Source organism: Cataglyphis hispanica, chromosome 3 (assembly GCF_021464435.1).
Source record: "Cataglyphis hispanica isolate Lineage 1 chromosome 3, ULB_Chis1_1.0, whole genome shotgun sequence".
Lineage (NCBI taxonomy): Eukaryota > Metazoa > Arthropoda > Insecta > Hymenoptera > Formicidae > Cataglyphis > Cataglyphis hispanica.
The window spans coordinates 487,101-507,016 of record NC_065956.1 but is presented as its reverse complement, the minus strand read 5'-3'; the positions used below and the strand labels follow the sequence as shown (position 1 = coordinate 507,016).

Genomic DNA, 19,916 nt, shown 5'->3' with positions numbered 1-19,916 from the left:
AATCCATTAATGGCCGCATTCAGAGAAAGCGCTCAGTTATTGTCTTGTCAATTCAACGTTGATTTGTTGGTTCTAAAAGTAAGAGCCAATCGCGTTCAATTGCTAGTGAGTGGTTTTTTCTGAACGCAGTCATTTGCTGTCGTCAGATTAAAGAACGGCGCATGCGCGAGGCACGTTTTGAATTTGAACAAAATTTAACGGGCATTCAACGTGTCCCACATCCCACTAAAGTGAAGATCATCGATGATGCGTGTGCGTGTTACTGAATGTGGTTGGTGATGTGTGTATTAACAAGTGTACATATTGTTCAAATGCGGCTGTAAAAGTGTTTTTCATTAAATTATTAAGAATATCATTCACAATGTCAGATAGTATTAAAGTGGCCATCAAAGTTAGACCTCTCATCAAGCGAGAAAAGGACGAGAATTTGCCATTACAATGGATGGTTCAAGAAAATAATATTGTGGCCACTGATATCGAATTGAGGAAGCGAGGCGACTGTGGATTCCAGTTTGGTATGACACTTCAAATACAAATATGAAATATATATTCGAAATATATCTCATTCACTTATTTTGATATAACTTGCTAAAAATTTTTGTGATGTCTCAGGTTGTATTTTTTTTTCTGGTTGCACTTTCTGTATCAATTTTCGTCTTTCATCTTTTCATTTTTTTTTTTTTTTTTTTTTTTTTTTTTAATATTCACATATGTATTTATTTCATTTTAAATGCAGAAAATATACCATGAAATCCAATAAAGAAAAACATCTGTTATATTAATCTATTATAATGTTGAAATCATAACTTACATGGATAAATCAGTTTTTATCTTGGTTAAAGCCAAATCTGTTTAGATTGATCCATTGTTATTAATTTTGCAGATCATATTTTTGACACAAGTGCCAGTAACAATGATGTATTTAATAATATTGTAAAACCTATCGTTGACGCTGCTGTAAATGGATTTAATGGTACAGTATTTGCTTATGGACAGACAAGTTCTGGCAAAACATATACTATGATGGGCACACTAGAGGAGCCTGGCATAATACCTCTGGCTGTGGAATATATGTTTGATGCTATAGCTAATACTTCTGGACGAGAGTTTTTATTGAGGTTGGTATTTTTTTTCTGCTATAGTCTTATTCTAAAGTGAGATAGTTTTTAAATTTTTACAGGTTATAATATTATAATAAAATATAATATACTATAATAATATAATATTAATATAACTTAATATAATATTATAATAAAATAATATTTTTATTTAAATTTTAATTGTATTCATATAACAAAGTAATATAGCTTATCAGATAATTGTTTTAACATTGAATTTTCTCTGTTCTGCTTTACTAATATATTTATTAAGATAAAAGAATATTTTTTTAAGGCTTTGATCTAAAAAAGAATTTTTTTTTATTGTTTTTATAAATTGTAACACTGATAAAAAGATTGTACTTTTTATTGCACTTTTATTTAATTTTTTAGAGTATCTTACTTGGAAATTTATAATGAAAAAGTTAATGATCTTTTAAGTAAAGACTCAATAGACTTAAAAATACATGAAGACATAAATGGTCAAGTGTTCGTAAAATGTAAAGAAGAAGTCACAAATTGTCCAGAGAAAGTTTTATCCCTGATGAATAAAGGCAATAAACATAGAAGAATTGGTGAAACAAACATGAATGAGCGAAGTAGCAGGAGTCATACAATATTCAGAATTGTAAGAATTCTCTCTTTAATTTTATTTATAAAAATTTTTAACATTATCAGATGATATACTATCTATATCTATATAATTTATGTATATTGTCAGTTTAAAATGGTACGTGTAATCGTAGACAATCGAGAGTCGAGAAGCTAGTGCCGGCTCAGATGATGCAATACAAGTATCACAATTAAATATGGTAGATCTTGCTGGTTCAGAGAGAGCACGCCAAACAGGAACTACGGGAGAACGTTTTAAAGAGGGACGTCATATTAATTTATCTCTGTCTACATTAGCTTTAGTAATAAAGCAGTTGAGTGAGACGCAAGACTGTTCCAAATATATAAATTTTCGAGATAGTAAACTAACAAGGTTACTGCAAGCATCTTTAGGTGGCAATGCAATGACTGCGATAATATGTGCAGTAACGCCCGCCGCTTTCGATGAAACTCAGTGCACATTGTCGTTAGTATTTTTATAGTTTTTATTTTTTAATAACTTGTAACATAAACATAGCATATTTTATATACAATATATATTAAATATATTTAATTTTAATAAATAGATTCGCGTCTAGAGCTCGAAACATAAAAAATAAACCTGAACTGAACGAAGTTATGTCAGATGGTGTACTTCTCAAACGTTATGCAAAACAAATTGACAAATTACATACAGAAATAGAGGTGAGTATATTATTATAAATATTAAAAAATTTATTTCTTTATTATAAAAGATGTAGAAATATGCTGATATTTCTCAACAAGTCTTAGATATATAAATCATTTTTTATACACATTACAAAATGATAAAAGATCTATTAACTTATATATAACCACAAATTTATTTTTTTAGAGAATGAAAGAACAAACGCGATCTACTGATTTTCAAGAAATGGAATCTAAAATACAAGAAAAAGATCGTGTTAATAAATATCTAGAAGAACGTATTAGATTATTGCAAACCAGAATTGTTCATGGTGATAATTGCAACAACACAGAATCATTCAAACACAAACAAAAAAGAAGACAGACCTGGGGTGGCTCTGCCAGAACAAAACAAGAAAATCAATTTCAAATGTGCATGAATTTGTCACCAATTAAAGAGATGTCGCCTTTAAAATTATACAGCAGAAAGACATCTGATGTTATGGATATATGTAGGTTTTATGTTATATGTTAATTTTTTTATGATGCAAACAAAATATTTTAAAAAATTGAAAATTCAAGTTAAAACTATTTATGTATATTCTTGCAGCATCCCACTCATCTCATTCCATAGCTCTTGCTGATTTTGAGCTAGATATTATAAATAATGAAGTGGATTGTGAGGAAGAAATGGAAAGTGACGATGATACTTTTTCCATATATCGAAGGCAAAATCGTGTGAAATTTACAGATGATGTAATCGTTTACAAATCACCGCCTATTAATTATAATTGTGACATCTCATCTGAAAAAACTAATGTGTTCGTACAAACTGAAAGGTAATAATAATAATAATATGAAAAACTTAATTTTGATATATATTTAATTTACATAAAATTACTTTTAAAATTACTTTTTTTAATCGTTCTTTCTCTTTCACATTATTTGCAAATAGTAATTTGTCTCCTGATACTCCTAAGAAGACTTTGCGGGACAAAATTTGCATCTTGACAAAAGAGTATTTACAACTTCAGGAGTTTACAACTTTAGAAAAGCAACTATTTACTGAAGATTGTTCTGCCCAAATTAAAGAATATCTTGCAAAAATCTCAATGCTAGAAAAGCAGATAGAAATTATAACATCTGATAAAGAAAGTTATGAACATATAGCATATGAAAATCGTCAAAAATTAACTGCTGCTGAATCGCGTTATATTTCAGCAGAAGATAAATTAAATATGCAAGCAGCAGAATTACAAAGAATACCAGATTTAGAAAAGAAAATTGCACAATTGTCTGCACAAGAAATAGAGATGCAAAACATTCCAAAATTACAAAAACAGATAGCTCTTCTTACAGCTGAAAAAGACGGATACGAACATGTCGCTTCCGAATTACGAAAAAAACTTAATGAAGCTGAACAGCACAAAATTATATTAGAAGACAAATTGGCAGTACAGAATGTAAAATTAGAAAGCTCTCTGGAACAACCTTTGTCATCAAATAATATGCAGCAAGTAGAATTGGAAAATCAAATTACCACTATGGCACTCAAAAATAATGAATTGCAACATAAAATAACAGATCTTCAAAATAAGTTAACAGAAACAGAGTTGTGCAAGAACATAATGAAAGATAAACTAGATGAGCAGCAACAACATTTTCAAACTTTAGAAGAACGCATCAATGGTCTTTTGTCTGAAAAAAATGAATTTGAATACACCATTTTTGAAATGAAAAATAAATTGAAGGAAGCAGAAGAAGTTAATTTATCCATGCAGGATAAATTAAATGAACGACAAATGGAAATTCAGAAATTTCAAAATCAAGAAAAGCAGATTGAACAACTTGTTTCAGAGAACAATGAATTTAAACTTACCATTGATAAACTGCAAGAGCAATTAACAGAAATAAGAAATAATACAATGGAAGATAAGAATAATGAACATGAACGAGATGCACACAAATTACACTTAGAAAAACAGATTCAGGATGTTGTAAAGGAAAAAATGGAATCTGAACAAATCAATGATGAACTGAGAGATAAATTGAAGGAAATGGAATTAATGAATAATTCAATGAAAATTCAACAAGAATTGCATGTACAAAAGATAAGTGATTTAGAGAAACAGGTTGAAGATTTTGCAATTGAGAAAAATAAAATTGAAGGTATAGTTGTTGAATTGAAAGAAGCAGAATTAATGAACAGTTCACTGAAAAATAAATTGAATGAATATGAAATAAACATATGCGAACCTGATCTAGATAAAGAATATATTACTTCTGAATGGCAAGAAAAATTGAAAGAAGCAGAGTCATATAATAACTCAAAGGTGGAATTATATGTGCAACAGATGAAAGCACAGAAAATCATTGACGAGCAGAAGAAATGTATCGAAGACTTGAAAAAAAACGATAATGAAATTAATCATTTAAAAAGTTGCATAAATGATTTACAAGATACCATTCAAGATATACAGAAAGAGAATGCATGCTTGAAAGAACAAGCATTAACAAGATTAGCATTGGATCACGACATAAGCAATGGTGATTTAAGCAACGGTGATTTAAGCAACAGTGATGATTTTTTGAAAGATTTGGAGAATTTGTCCACTACGAGGATATCTTTAGATGATAGTGCTAAATTATCTTCAGATCTCGTTTTAAAAACTCGAGAATTAGAAATAAAACACGATGTGCAAAGTTTGAAGGCAGATATAGAAAACTTACACGAAACTATTTATCTATTAACTACAGAGAATAGCGATTTAGCGAATAAATTGTCAACGGAAAAAGAATGTGCCGAAAAATCGACTACTCATTTTCAACAAACGATTGATGAACTTTATGCACGAAACTCAAAAATGATGGATGAGAAGCTCGAGTTACAGAATAATTTGGTAATTCTCAATGAACAAATGGAAACTTTACGCTCGAGGATGCCTGAAGTGAATTCAAATGAAGAGCAGATAATGCTTAGATACGAAGAACAGATCAGCGCACTTACAGCGAAAAATGCAGAATTGTTATCTGTTGTTACAAATACAATGAAAGAACTTGAAATATTAAAAGAGAGTAAATCACTTTTGTACGAACATGATTGTATATACAAGGATGAATTAACTGATCTTATGGCAAAACATAAATATTTGACAACTGAGAACAATGAACTTTCAACTGATCTAATGGATAAAATCGAAGAGAATGATGGATTAAAAGAAGAATGTGATATTTTAAAAAGTAAATTAGAATTATTACTATTGAAACAACATGAAAAAGATATTGGTAAGGATAACGAAGAACAATTGAAAATGGAAAATACTTTGTTAAAAACCGAACAAGTGGAGTTAAAAGCTAATATAAAAATGTTAACCAAAGAAAAATCAAAAATATCTAATCAATTAGTAGAGACTATGGAAGATTTAGATAATGAGCGAAAAATGAATTCTTGCAATAATACTTTGCAATTATCGACATTGTTTAATAACTCTTTAACAATGAACGATACAATGGACATATCTATAAAAGATGACAATGTCGAAGCAAAAATCTCACATTTGCAAGAGGAAGTTAATCGTCTTAAACTTTTGAATAGAAAGCTCAGCGATCTAAAATTAGGTGCTTGTACTCAGTGTGCCCATCTGCAGGAAATGACTGAAAATCAAAGAATGCTGAAACTCGAAGTGAAGGCTCTCACACATAGACTAGAAGATTCACAAAGAAAGTTTAAACGTGAGGCTGCAAAGAGTGATTCACTTATTTTAAAAGCTAAGGAGGACATAAATATAAGTATATGTAATTCATCTCTTAATGCTAGTTTTTTGGAAAATATGAACGTTAGTTATGTTGAAGAAAAACTTCAATCTCTAAATAACAAATTACAAATTTTGGAAGAGGATCATAATAAATTATCAGATTTGTATAAAGAAAAATGTAATGAAATCGAAGAATTACAAAATAGCAATGTTACGGATTTGTCGCCGAATAAAATTCATAATATAAATACTAGTGTTAAGAAATCTCCAAGCAAATCTTCATCGAGACTAGAAAATATGGCAAAAGATATAAGCTATTTACAAAATGACTTTGGAAAAATAAAGGAAGAAATAGCAAGGTTAAAAAAAGATCTTAGCAAATTTATTAATGAAAAAGACTCTCTACTGGATGAAATTAAATCGTTGAAAATTGCTAATGAACACTTACTGCAAAAGATGTCAGAAAATGAATTGTTGTATTTAGAAAAAACCGACATCCTTGAAAATGAGGTAAGAGATTTGACCAAAAAATTCCAGGAGCTTTCTGTGAAATGTAAAGAAGTAGAAGATGCAAAACTCGTTGTTGAAACTGATGTGGAATTCCTGAAAGTAGATAAAACGGAGAAAGAACAAACAATAAACGAATTACGTCAAAGTCTTTCCTATTTAGAGCAAGAGTTAGATTTAACAAAAAGAGAGAAAGAAAAACTTAACAGCAACAATCTTTTGGAACAAGAGTATGAGAAAAAACTGGGATCGCTAAGATCAATGAATGCAGAATTAACTAATTCTAAAGAAACTATTTCACAAGAATTTGCTAATTATTGTAAAAAATCGGAAAATAGATTTACAGAATTAAACGAAAAAATAAACAAGTATTCTTCTGAAAACGATTATTTAAAACAGGAGTTGATTAAGTTGCGCGACATAGAAAATAAATTCGAGACGATGAGAAACGAGTATCAATCCAAATCTCAGCAGGATAAAACATTAGCAGACGATAACAAAAAACTTAAGAATGTATTAAATAATATTTCTAAAAATATTATTAAAGAGATTAAATCTCAAACCAAAACTTGGTGCTGAAGAATTTTTGGATAAATCAGAGGAGGAATTGTTTCAGATATTTTTACAAACAATCTTAATGAAAGAGGAAGAGATAGTAAAGACTATGCGAGATAACTTTAATAAAGAGAAACAAAAACTTGAAGATGATAAGCGTCAGAGCGTGGACGCAGAAAAACGTACGACATTGTGGGCGAAAGAATTGGAAAGTGAGATAGAAAAACTTCAAGGAGATTTGACTCAACGAGAAGCTATGTCTGATGGATTGCAAAAGGAAGTTGCGCGTTTGGAGCAGCTTTTAGAAGACAATAATAGCGACCGAAATACGTTAAAAGAAAAGATTAATCTGCTCGAGATGGATCTCAATAATTTACAAATTGAATTTAATAAGTATTGTAAGATGGACACGGTGAATGAAGAAGCTATTAATATTGCTCAAAAACGGGAGAAACAAGCGCAAGAAACGATCAGGAATAAAGAAGCCGAGTTTCAAATAAAGTTAAGATCGGAAAAAGAAATATATACTAAACGAATAGAAGATCTCACATGTACAATAGAATCGTTAAAAACGAAAAATATGGAATTGATAAGCAATATCGAAGGTCTCGAAGCTAATCAAGAGCAATTAAAGAATATTATCGATCTGAAAAACAACGAATTAATGAAAAATAATCAAATTATACATAAAATGGAGATAGAATCCGTACAATTCACAGAAATTTACAATGAATTGAATTGTGAGTTGGAAAAGAAAAATTTGCATATCACGGAAATTACGGAACTTTTAAAAACTAAATGCGACGATCTTACAGAATATAAAGCTAAGTTGGATGAGATTGTGTCAGAGAATACGTTTCTGAAACAACAAATCGGCGAACGAAAAATCAATATAGAGCAATATAAAATGGAAATTGAGACACTGAAGATGCAAAACAAAAAAGAGATAGATACGATTAAAGATAAATTAAGTTTCGAGGAATTAAAAAGTATTGAATTAAACAAACAAATAACCGAATTAAATAAAAAGAACGCTGTTTTAACGGAAGAAATAAATATCTTGAGAGACGATTATGCGACAGTACAACATAAGTGCATTACATTAGAGAAAAGAATCAGAAATAGTACAAGTAAGATTCAAGCGGAGGAACAAATGGAAGAATTAAAGGATTTGAATAGATCTTTGCGAAATAATTTGGATGGTGCTAGTAATCGGATAGCAGAGTTACAAGATGCTAAAGCTGAATTGATGAAGCAATTAGTTATCCTAAACAGTCAATATGATGCTGCGTGTAAAGATAATCAAGAATTAAAAGAGATGTTGTCATCCTATAGGTCCAAATATAACGATACATATGCAACTTGCGAAAAATACGATGCTTTACTACAGGAGAAAAACAAAATAGCTTTAGAATTAGAAGCGATAAAAGTTGAATTGGATCAAAAGAACGGAGAAATCAAGGATTATATTAGCAAAATGAAGGAATTGACTGAAAAGAATAAGGAACTTGATCAAGAATCGGACGAATTGGCTCGAGTTATTGGTCAGCACGATACTGAAAATGCGAAACTTGAAGACCAGCTTTGGTCATGTCGCATCGAAGGTGACGAGTTACGAGACAAGATTAAAGCTCTCGAAAATAAAATTCAAGTTCTTCAACCGCAATCCATGAATTTGAGAACAGATGTATCCTCCGAGGGAATCAAATCTCACTATGATGATTGTAGTTGCACGGCGTTGAAAAATAAGATACGTGAACTGCAAATGGAAGTTGTATCAAAGAACGGAAAGATCGCGACATTGGAGCTGCAAATACGGAGCGGAAGTTTCCCTTATCAGGCCAAGTGTAAAGAATTGCAGGAGCATCTATCGGCACATAAAAATAAGGTACTTAACTGTATTTCAATTATATAACTATTATTTTGATTATATTATAAACTATATAAATTCGATCGTGATTTGTTTTACAAATTGTATTATTTTTTTTTTTTTGCACAGAATAGCGAACTTAAAGCAGAAATAAAACGACTTCAAATTGCCATGTTGCGTACAAGCGCAAAAGAATGCGAGGTATGCAAACACAGACTTCTGAATAAAAGAGACCAAATATGTCAAACAATGCCAAATACATTGCGATTTTGCGGTACAAGCAGTGGTATAATTGAAGTAAGTATATGTCATTATCTTAGAGAACTAAAAAAGTCAATAGTATAGACATATTAAAAAATAAACATAAAAAATATATTCATAACTGTAGAATGTTTTTGATTTTATTTTGTTGTATTGTGAAATTCTATTGATTATATTATTATCGTAATTTTTATATTGTTTTATATAATAATATGATTTTTTATGCAGGATGAAATAAGAATAACAAAATTAGAAAAAGAAAAACAATTTATGAAGGATGTCTGTCGTTCTCGATCGAAAACCATAAAGGAACTTGAAAAACAAATAACAGAGTATGAAAAATTGTTGCAATCCAAAAATTCATGATTATGAGAACTTGTATCATCATATATATTTGACAAAATTTCTTTTTTGAAATATTTTTTGGTTTATTTATATTGTTTTAGTAAAACAATAATTGGAACTTAAAGTTTGTACTGTAAGATAGAGTTTATAAAAGTATATAATGTGTAAATGTAAATATTATATCTAATAATAGGGTAATAATGATATATTTTTATAATAAATATATGAAATTGATTAATTACATTTTATACTTTATAAGACAATATAACACTTCGATTTTATATAAAATAACATATTTTTTTACCAACTTTATATTTTTGAAGATAATATAATATCTGTGATATAAAATAATTAAATTTAATTTGACTAAGATATGGGATATATGAAAGGATGTACCAAAATCATAACCATCTGTTACTGTACACAATTTGGAAAGTAATAGTAATGTATTGTCAATTATTACAGTTCACAAATATTTAATTTTATATTACGATTTGTCAAGTTTAGCTTTCTTTGATTTGTATTTTATTATATGCTTATGTGGTCTCTTTGTACCAATTTTTGTTTGAAACAGATCTGAAGTAAAAAAATTAAATGTTATTACATCACAATTGAATTAAATATTTAACATATTTAATTTTAACATATTTATAAAATATTAGCATTGAATATATATTTACCTTTATCAGGTTCTTCTCCTACTTCTTCACGATAATACTGCGCATCATCATCTTCCTCCAATTTATTCACTTCAGTAGATTCCTTTGCAATTTTTTGTAACAGCATGTCTCTTTCCCTTTTTTTCTGAATTCCCTTGAGCGATTTTTCTTTATGTTCTTCCTTTTGTATTTCCTTTTTCCTTTTATTCTCCTCTTGTATTCTCTTTCTTTTTTCCTTCAACTTCTGCTTCTTTTCCCTCTTTTTCTTTATCGCAAGTTTCTCTTCTTCTGTTTTATGTATAAACTCATGGAAAAGTATTTCACCATTGAGAAGTCCATTTTCTACTTTGATTAACTAAAATATATTTAGCAAGAGGATTAATGTGTGTGTATTCAAAAATATGGGATAAATATCTATACAAATTTATTATAATATTAGCTTTGATTAATTTTTTAACCTGTAGAGTTATTCTTGGTCCTAATTCATATAATCTAATCGCACTCTTAGAATTAGCATGATTTCCTCTTGAAGATAATTTTTGTGATAATGTTACATGACTAGTTTCGTCATCTTCTGCTTCACTTTCAGACATGGTCGGTTTTGTTAAAAAGTCCGAGATGTCTTGACATTTAGATAAATTCGGTATTTTGGCTTGAACTAATTTCTTAACACCTCTTGATAAACCTGTAGGTACAACCTTGATCGCATAATGTCTAAAATCGATCGTTTTCGATGTTGTATTGTAATTTAAACATACACAACGACGAATAGTACTTAAATTAATCTGTAAAAATATTTGTCATTTAATAAATTAAGTATTTTCTTGATTTTAATTATATTTAATTACAATACTTACAGTTGTTAAGTTTATCGTTGGAAACATGTTTTGGAATGTAGAGGCTATAAGTTTTAATTGCATGCCTTCCCCACTAAAATTATTTAAAATCACCAACGGAGAATTTTTATAAGCCTCCTCATATACCATTTGTTTCTTCAACATAGATATTACATCTCGTGCCAGGGAAAAACTATGTATTTTAAAAGTAAGGGTGGGCCCTCTAGGCACTCTATAACAATAATTAATAATTTTATTATTTCAAATAATCATAACTCTAGAGTATTATTGATAAAATTTATAAACACGAAATACAATACCTGCAAAGCTTAAGGTACATTCCTAATTCTGTTTTTGTAAATATACATATGTGACTAATATGAAAAATGCCTGCAACAGAGACAAAGTCTTTAATAGTGTTTTTCTTCCGAATCTTTAAGGATGAAGCTGTAAAAGGTTCCATAATTCTGCGGAAATCTTTAGTAAGCTCCACAATGTGTTCTCCTGGCAAGCCACGATGAAATACAAAGGAATGAGGTGCTCGCACTAACTCTTCCTTTTCCCCTAAGTTTATTTGCTTATTTCGCTTGACGCATCGACCCTATACAAAAATCATGTTTTAATAAAAAAATTTTAAACTATTCTTAATACATTAACAAATTATTTTTCTAATCACATGGTTGTGTTAGATATATAACCTATATACAAATGTTCGATAACGTTTATATTAACACAGTTTTTAATGTAAACATAATTAAATTATAAATTTATATTAATTATGATTAAAAATTGGACAAATAACAAAAAGATACCTTTTTACGACCCATTTTTTTTTCTTTTTTTAATTCGAATGTCAATTCAACTTGCGGAAGTTATATAGCATCACAGAGTACCACACGGACATGCACCAATTGTTTTACCATGAAGTTTCACCGAAAAGTGATTTGACCATATAGTTCCGCCGACTCTAAAAATGGATCCAGTTGGCGCTACTATACTAGCTAGAAAAAGCGCCCTCTTACTTCTTACGACGTACAACTGCGTACAACGTACAACCAATACAACTTCTTCAAGATGGGTTGATATTCTCTAATCAAAGAAGAAAAAAAAAGAAAAAGAAAGTTGTAAAAAGATATTTTTTTGTTATTTGCCAAACATGATCATAATAATTAATATAAATTCATAATTTGATTTAAATATTTAATAGAAATGCATTAATATAAACGTTATTGAATATTTGTGTATAGGTTATATATCTAACAACAATCATGTGATCAAAAAAATAAAAATAATAAATGTTAGGGAAAAGGAAGAGTTTGTATTTCATCATGGCTTGCCAGCAGAACACGTTATCATGTTTACTAAAGATTTTTGCAGAATTTACATTGGAACCTCCCTTTTACAGCTTCATTTTTAAAGATTCGGAAAAATAATCCGCCTGTCGACAACGTGCGCTTCCTTGTATTTTTGTGTTTTAAACAAGACGAAATAACACTGTAGTTGCTATTCGATTTTCTATTACCCATCTATTTTTGGAAAATCAGGATAAAACAGGTATATATAACAAATGTATTTCAAAATTTATTTTAACCAACTTATTAAATAATTATGTATGTTAATTACGTAAACACTTTATATTGATTATGTATTTTTAAAAATGATTTTTTATTAGCTTCTTTATATTATTTCCAGTTCATTATATAAATTCATTAATTGATTGCTTTATTAGGAATTATTATATAAATATACGAAAAAGTTTTATCTTAAAATTTGCACCAACTTGAGTTTTTGTTGCTCGTTTCAAATCATATTCATTTAATATCGAGAAATTGACTTTTGATTTCACAATTTACTTTAGTCTTTTGCCGAAATATACTCTGCTGATAACTTTGACGATTTTTCAATGATTTTTACATGTATTATTATCTCTCTGATGCATATACTTTAGATACGAAGCAAAAGTTTGACAGTTGAATGCGAAAACATTACAAATTTTTAATATATTTTATTTAATATTATAATTTCTTATATATTTATCGCTATGAACTAAAGATTTTACTGTCTACTAAAAGTGTTATCCATTAAAGAAACTTTATTATTACTTTATCATTATTATTTTTATATTGATATTGAAAAACACAGAAAATCGTTTAGTACAACATAGTTTATGCATATAAATACAATAGAGACAGAAAATAAAATAATTTTATATATAATAAAATATTTTTAATATGACAATAAAACATTGAAAATACTGTGAATGAGGAAACGTCTGTAAATATATAAAGACTTTCACATATAAAAGAATTACGAGTGCTATGAAATAACTACTAATTAATGTATGGCAAGCTAATAAAAGAAAGAAGTTAATCTTAGACTTTGAGGGCCGGATTAAGCGCGGCCGTGCAATAATAAATCACGATAACACGTGACTTCCCTTCTCACTGTATTATGAATACATACCAAGCGAGGGGAAACGGGCGGCAAGAAGGGGGAGGAGGGGGGGGAGGTGAATATGCACGCAACGTACTTCATTGTCTCGAAGCGCGGGAATCTTCGGCGCGGCTCGTTAAGCAAAGCGAACTCCTCTCACGGTGCAAAGTTCACGGCTGCTTCACGGGGATCCTTATCTATCTAACGCGTGTCTGGGCCCTCACACGATTTTTATCACGGTAATATTATACCCCTTGACTGCGAACGATTCATAAATCTGTATTTCGCATCTAAAAGTCAGTATTAAATATATAGCTTTTGACTCTTTTTAAGTGTTTAATTGTTTTACGACGAAGGTCTCATTCGCGATGTCCTAGATAAGTTAGTAGAATTATTTCAAATACGCTGGCGCAACAAGTTGCGTGTTGATAAATAAACACATTTATGTGCGCGGGAAGGTAGAACAGTTTCCCAAATAAAGACGATTATTAAAATAACGTAATTTAACGTATCAAAAAATATTCGCATTTATATTTAATGAATGAAAATTAATTAGCTCTTATTGGACGAAGAATAAATCCCACGCTAAATGTTGAAATCTTATAAATGTATTTTATTAATATTTTATTAATATTTTATTAATATTTTATTTGTCTTTGGAATATCATCCTCCTCTCTCTTCCCCTCCCCCCCCTCTTCTCTCCCCCTTGCCGCGAAAACACGCGTAACTGTTTATTCGCCCAAGTGAGATCCGCGCGCAACTTTTTACGCCGCTTGTTTACAACTTTTTCCGCAAAGATGGAACGCAAAGATATAAAAGCGTGTCTCGTTCCATTTCATAGAATTCCTTTGCTCATTGCGACTCTAGGATCAATCATAATACCGTCCGCTCGCTCGCGTTTTAACGGCGACAACAGATGGCGTCAGCAATCGCGCGAGCAAACCGCACGCGGCGGATTCGAATAATCGCGCGTGCCGAAAGGAAATTATGTGTAAAAAGTGCGCGCGACAGCCGGAAGCAGCGAATGAGCGAAACGGTCGACGACAAGCGAAGCGCCGTTCACATGCGGATGATCCCTTCACACCTCTGTCGCCGGTTCCGTTTTTCGCGGCTGGCTGCGCCTGGTTACGCTGCCAGTGTACCTCCCGATTCATCGTCAACGTGAATCGGCGGCAACGATGACGATGACGAGGAGAACGACAACGATGGGCGAGAATAATAGCCGCGAGAAGGCGCGTTGGCTGCGAATAAAACGCGTGTCGAGGTAACGTTTGCCATATGCCGGGCTGCTAGAAACCGGCTGTGATTTTTGCTGGTCAAACGCTGCTTGGCGCGCGTTTATACTTGTCGCGGTACTCGAGTACCGTGGTTCATTGGATTTCCATTAAATTCAATCGAAAATATAATTGCGATCAAAATATCGAAAGAATAATGCTTCGATGATACGTACATTTATGTAATTTTATTGAAATTTTTCGATATATATTTTTCTGTATAGAATAGTTTAAATCTTATTATTATAAACGAAATATATTTTTAAGTAAGACATATACATAATATATGTAATATAATATAATCAAAAGTAAATATATATATATATCACATAATATCTATCAGAATGATTTTACATGGAATATCCTTTCTATTATTCTGATATATAAATTGAAAAAACACAATGATAGTTATTAAAATAATAATATAAAATTAACATATATCAAAGTAAATAATGTATTGGAATAATGTATAAGTATTGGAACGTCTCTAAGTTTATTCATACTAAAAGCAAAGTTGTCATTCTCCGTGAAATGATTAATTGTCGGATATAGCCGCACAGTCGAGGAAGAACATCGTCAGCGGAGCGCGGAACGTTTCTTGAACCGCGACTCTTTCGCCGCCGCGAGGGGTCTCGCCGTTTTTCTCTGCCGCGCTTCGTTGACGCCGCTCCATCGAAGCGGTTGCCACGCGGTGGCGACGTTACAGCAGCGAGGACCCAGCGCAAAAACGCAACCTTCGTGCTTAAAGCGAGACGAGAGGCATGCCACGATGACGACCGTCGGGGCGCACCGTTGCACCTGCATCTCCTTGTTGCCCTGTTGGCACTCCTACCTTACTGATCCCTTACCACGGGATACCGAGAATGCCCGCGAGCGTATAAACGCGGCGCGCGACGAGAAGAGCCTGTCTTTCACCTTTTAAGAAATACTTTTCCACATTACAGAAATCGCGATGTACAGCAGTCATATATATTCTGAAATTAAAATATTTTATTTTATATTGTTTTTTACACGCTATTGGTACAAATATATTATTTGAATATGATGCTAAAGAATATTTCGAATATCCTGTAGAAACACTTGTTTTGTCAATCTTTTATAAATTGTACACTTCAAGTAAATTCGTGCGAGAATTCAGAATAGAATTTTATATCAATACTATCATAGGCAACAAATTAACAAAGTAAATAAAGCTTCTTTCACTTTCGTTACAACAATTTTAAAAGTGTAGAGAAAAAATAATATCTTACAAATTAATTTAAAAACAAAATAATAATACAACTAAAATATGAAAATAAAAATATAATTACTTTGGCATGCAAGACATAGGACAAAAAATAATAAAAAAGAAATTGAAAATAAGTCATGATTGAAAATAAAGTGATCGAACAATTAGAAAAGAATATTGTCCAATATATAGTAAAACATTATTAAAAAAGAATGCTGTCCAATATATAGTAAAACATTATATGTCCAATTATATGTTTATGTATGCATGTCTCATGTATATTGTGTAAAGAAATGAAATATTTAATATTTTGTTCAAGACTTTTTGTACTCTACTCGCATGAGGAACAGGTAGTGCACGAGGAACACGTAGAGCACGAGCAAGTGGAACTGGTGCTCTTCCAACTTTTAGTAGAGCTATTCGTATCGGACCGTGACGACGGACTGGAACTCGGATCGCTCAGTAACGGTTGATGCAAGTTCTTCTCTATGTCGTGCCACTCGGACTCGAACGATAGCGACGTTTTCGCATTTTGCAATGGTGGTTCACTTACATCGCTATCGCTCTCGCTCAACGTCGATGTTTTCACTCCCACTTCCTCTCGCACCTGATCCGGTATAGGCAGATCGTAATTGATGGTCCTTACACCGTACATTTCGCAAATGATTTTCCTAGGTCCTCGAGCGACGTGTTTAGAAACGCGAGTTCTCCTCGGTTTGATCAATTGATCCTCGAAGCTGATCCTCTTCAAGCGAGGAACGTCGTATACGAAGCGCGAAGGAGACTGCGTGGTCGCGGAAGAAATGTCATCAATCGTCGAGGGATCAAATATTCGATTGGTCTCTTTGATGCTTACATCGTTCTCTCCCACGAAAAATTCAGTTTCGAGAAAATTCGTGGCGCACAACGCCGAGTAATTCATTTCCGAATCGCTCTTCTCGTCTGCGATATTTTCGTCGTTGTTCTTATCAATTTGTTCTTTTTCGTAATGACATTCGCTCGCAAACACATCGACCGATGAATTGCACGAGTCATCAGAATCGGAGGCCGAGTCCACCTGGGGTGTGTAATAATATTGCGCGATGACATCCGGAACTGGCGTCAAAGATTTATCGCCATCGCACTTGGCACTCGATACATCCGGCTCGTTCTCGTTGTCCGACACTGACAACAATTCTATATTGTCCGCTGATACGTCATCTCGCTGATATATCTGTACAAAAGATTTTTTTTTAATCGCGCGACATTTTTGTCATTAATATTTCTCTTGTCTTCGCTTTAATATAAAATCATGCATTTGATACTTTATGTACACATATATTACATATATTTATTTATTTATTTATTCCATAATGAACGGGAAAGGAAAGGATTTCTAATACATACGGAACCGAAAATTGATCAGATTAAGATAAATCAGACGGAAAAAAAAGTAAAACAAAACAATAGAAAAAAAGATTACAAAATGATAAAATAATTACATATTAAATAAGATAACGATACATATCAGCTTTATAATTTTTATCGATTATTACGAATATTTATTGTGTGATTTTATATTAAAGATTGCGTGATCATTTTAATTACATATTTAAATGAGAGATTGAATTTTTGATATATGAAAATATAATTACTTGTATAAAATTATGAATACGATCTATCTGCTCGATATCGGATTAATTTTTAATACGATGGGCTTCTTAGATAATTTAATCTGTTCTGTCATTGATTTATTGTTTATTGCATGCATAACTTACGTATTATGTAAATGAGGTAAATAATTCAAGAGATAAAATCGCACCTGAGCACACAAACTTACTCTATTATGATTAATTAATTTAAAATTAAGAACAAAGAGATATTCCTCTGTCTTGATAAAAAAAAAATTCATATATTCTTTGTTCCTTTATTTTACATAATACATTCGGTTATCAACTGTTCTATAAATGCGAAGTGATGATGAAAAAAGAAAAAAAAAAAAACAAAGATCTATTGTACGTTTATTTTTGTTTTTGTACTAATCGGAGCTCACCCTTTTAATGGAGATGAGTGGGATGTCGGTGTAGCGCGAGATGGGCCTGTACCATGTGTTACAGCCGCTGTGCGTATTATAAAAATATACGCGGCCGGGATAGCTCTTGGACCGGCACTGGATCCAACCGTGATTGTCGATGAAGTCGCCGAATTCGCGCACGCTGGACGTGTCATTGCGATTGTCATTGATCGTTCGCTCCGACGACCAAGATGCGACGTCTTCGTTCTCCCCGTCGAGCTCAGTCGTGTCGGAATACATTTAGAATAATAATACGAGGAATCGAACTTCGGTACTGTGCGAGTCGCGACGAAACGAGCGTGAGACAAAAGACATAAGACACACACACACACACACACACACACACATATCGATTGGTGTGCATCACACCGATACATCGATAATCGACATCTAGCGGTACCATGCGACACGACCGATTACAGATCCGTGTAATAAAGGACTTGTCCTGCATAGAGGGCATCCTAATTCGTAAAAATATGATATTACATTTCAAACAAATTTGCTCGCAGTCGTTACTTTCCGTTCGTGCCTCGATCCTTCCATTGTTTGTCGTGCCTTTTCATCCGTCAAAAGTGAATCTCGCGTGCTAATAAGTGCCGAATGGCGTTACGAGAGCTCAATTTGGCGCAGCAATCGACCGATACAAGTGCGATTATATCTTTCGTAATCGGCGTTCGTCGAAAACACCGAACGGTATAATTATAAAAGTAGCCTAAGTGTATTCGCCATTTGCCGATGCAAGTGCGTCAAGGAGTGAATCTCACGTGCGGGCAAGTGTCAAGATGAAGGTCGAATTGAGATCGATGGCGGTCGCTTTGGCCATATTCATTCGATCGCCACGATTACGTACATGTCAAAGTCTAGTATTTGCGCGTGACAGCCAGTGTAATTTTACTTGTGCATTTTACGTGAATATAACGGCCAACATAAGCGGCTACGCATGTATATGGGAGCCGATTTCGAAACGAGATCAGGAGGATATTCCTGCAAATCCAAGGTAAGAAAGGTCTATTTCTTGGTGATAAACGGAATTGTAATAATTTTATATAAACAAATTGTAGGTTAGATTTACGTTGTAGAAAACGTATGTAGAAAACGATAATTGCCGTTTTCCAATTAGTTTGACTCCGCATATAGACCCAGATAGCACACGATATTTATAAAATGTGTATAGCGATTATTTGAATATTTTATAAATATTTTATAAATATCTTTGTGATATTAAATTTAACAGATCATAAAGATTTATCATAAATATCATAAAAGTATTTTTAAAATATTGAGAAATTTTTACAAAATATTACTATAAATATTTATTTATTTACTGTAAATATTACCATACATATATAAAATATTTAGTCTATATTTTAATAATAAATCGAATAAAGTTTTTATGCTTTCTTCTTTTAATGTATACAAAATATGTATATATTTCAAAAAAATAAACAGTAAAAAATATTTATGAATATTTATCATAAATATAGTGTGCTATCTAGATATGAAAATATTAATGTACTCAAATGTTCATAAGGCTTTTATTTTCGAAAAAGATTTTTGAAAAGATTTCATGTAAAAAGATATTAAAGCAGCTAAAAAGAAGTTGTAATCGAAGAAATTATATAAAATACCAAAAAAACTGTTACTTTTTTTTTCAGGATCTTATATATTTTTATTTTTACAATTGTAAAAGATTAAACGAAAGGAAATTGCTAATTTTCTAATCTCCAAATTTAATTCTCTCTTTTTGTAAAAAAGCTTCGCGGAAAGCCTGGTGGCACAAAAATA

The 19,916-nt window shown here is 31.5% G+C and overlaps 4 protein-coding genes across 6 annotated transcripts in view; 2 read left to right on the top strand and 2 right to left on the bottom strand.

Annotated features, from left to right (window-relative positions):
• Positions 1-205: 205 nt before the first annotated feature.
• LOC126859524 (kinesin-related protein 4-like) lies at positions 206-9,920 on the top strand. Its single transcript, XM_050610912.1, is given in 11 exon segments — positions 206-515; positions 884-1,118; positions 1,491-1,725; positions 1,844-2,175; positions 2,276-2,393; positions 2,563-2,866; positions 2,965-3,193; positions 3,310-7,170; positions 7,172-9,059; positions 9,171-9,338; positions 9,531-9,920. Coding segments are annotated over 11 exon segments (7,662 nt in total). The 5' UTR covers positions 206-361; the 3' UTR covers positions 9,669-9,920.
• Positions 9,921-10,069: 149 nt separating this feature from the next.
• LOC126859531 (protein Peter pan) lies at positions 10,070-12,076 on the bottom strand. Its single transcript, XM_050610927.1, has 6 exons — positions 11,955-12,076; positions 11,463-11,743; positions 11,164-11,374; positions 10,765-11,091; positions 10,328-10,661; positions 10,070-10,223 (listed from the first exon to the last, which is right to left on the bottom strand). Exons 1-6 carry the CDS (start codon positions 11,967-11,969, stop codon positions 10,135-10,137), a joined length of 1,257 nt encoding a protein of 418 aa, XP_050466884.1. The 5' UTR covers positions 11,970-12,076; the 3' UTR covers positions 10,070-10,134.
• A 3,746-nt stretch (positions 12,077-15,822) lies between these two features.
• Positions 15,823-18,514, bottom strand: LOC126859532 (uncharacterized). Its single transcript, XM_050610928.1, has 2 exons — positions 18,111-18,514; positions 15,823-17,291 (listed from the first exon to the last, which is right to left on the bottom strand). Exons 1-2 carry the CDS (start codon positions 18,369-18,371, stop codon positions 16,410-16,412), a joined length of 1,143 nt encoding a protein of 380 aa, XP_050466885.1. The 5' UTR covers positions 18,372-18,514; the 3' UTR covers positions 15,823-16,409.
• A 151-nt stretch (positions 18,515-18,665) lies between these two features.
• Positions 18,666-19,916, top strand: part of LOC126859527 (transcriptional regulator ovo) — a 72,807-nt gene continuing 71,556 nt past the window's right edge. For all 3 annotated transcript variants that reach the window (XM_050610919.1, XM_050610920.1, XM_050610918.1), the window contains exon 1: positions 18,666-19,128. In XM_050610919.1, coding sequence (XP_050466876.1) covers positions 18,914-19,128 — 215 coding nt within the window. In that variant the 5' untranslated portion in view covers positions 18,666-18,913. The remainder of the gene's footprint in view (positions 19,129-19,916) is intronic.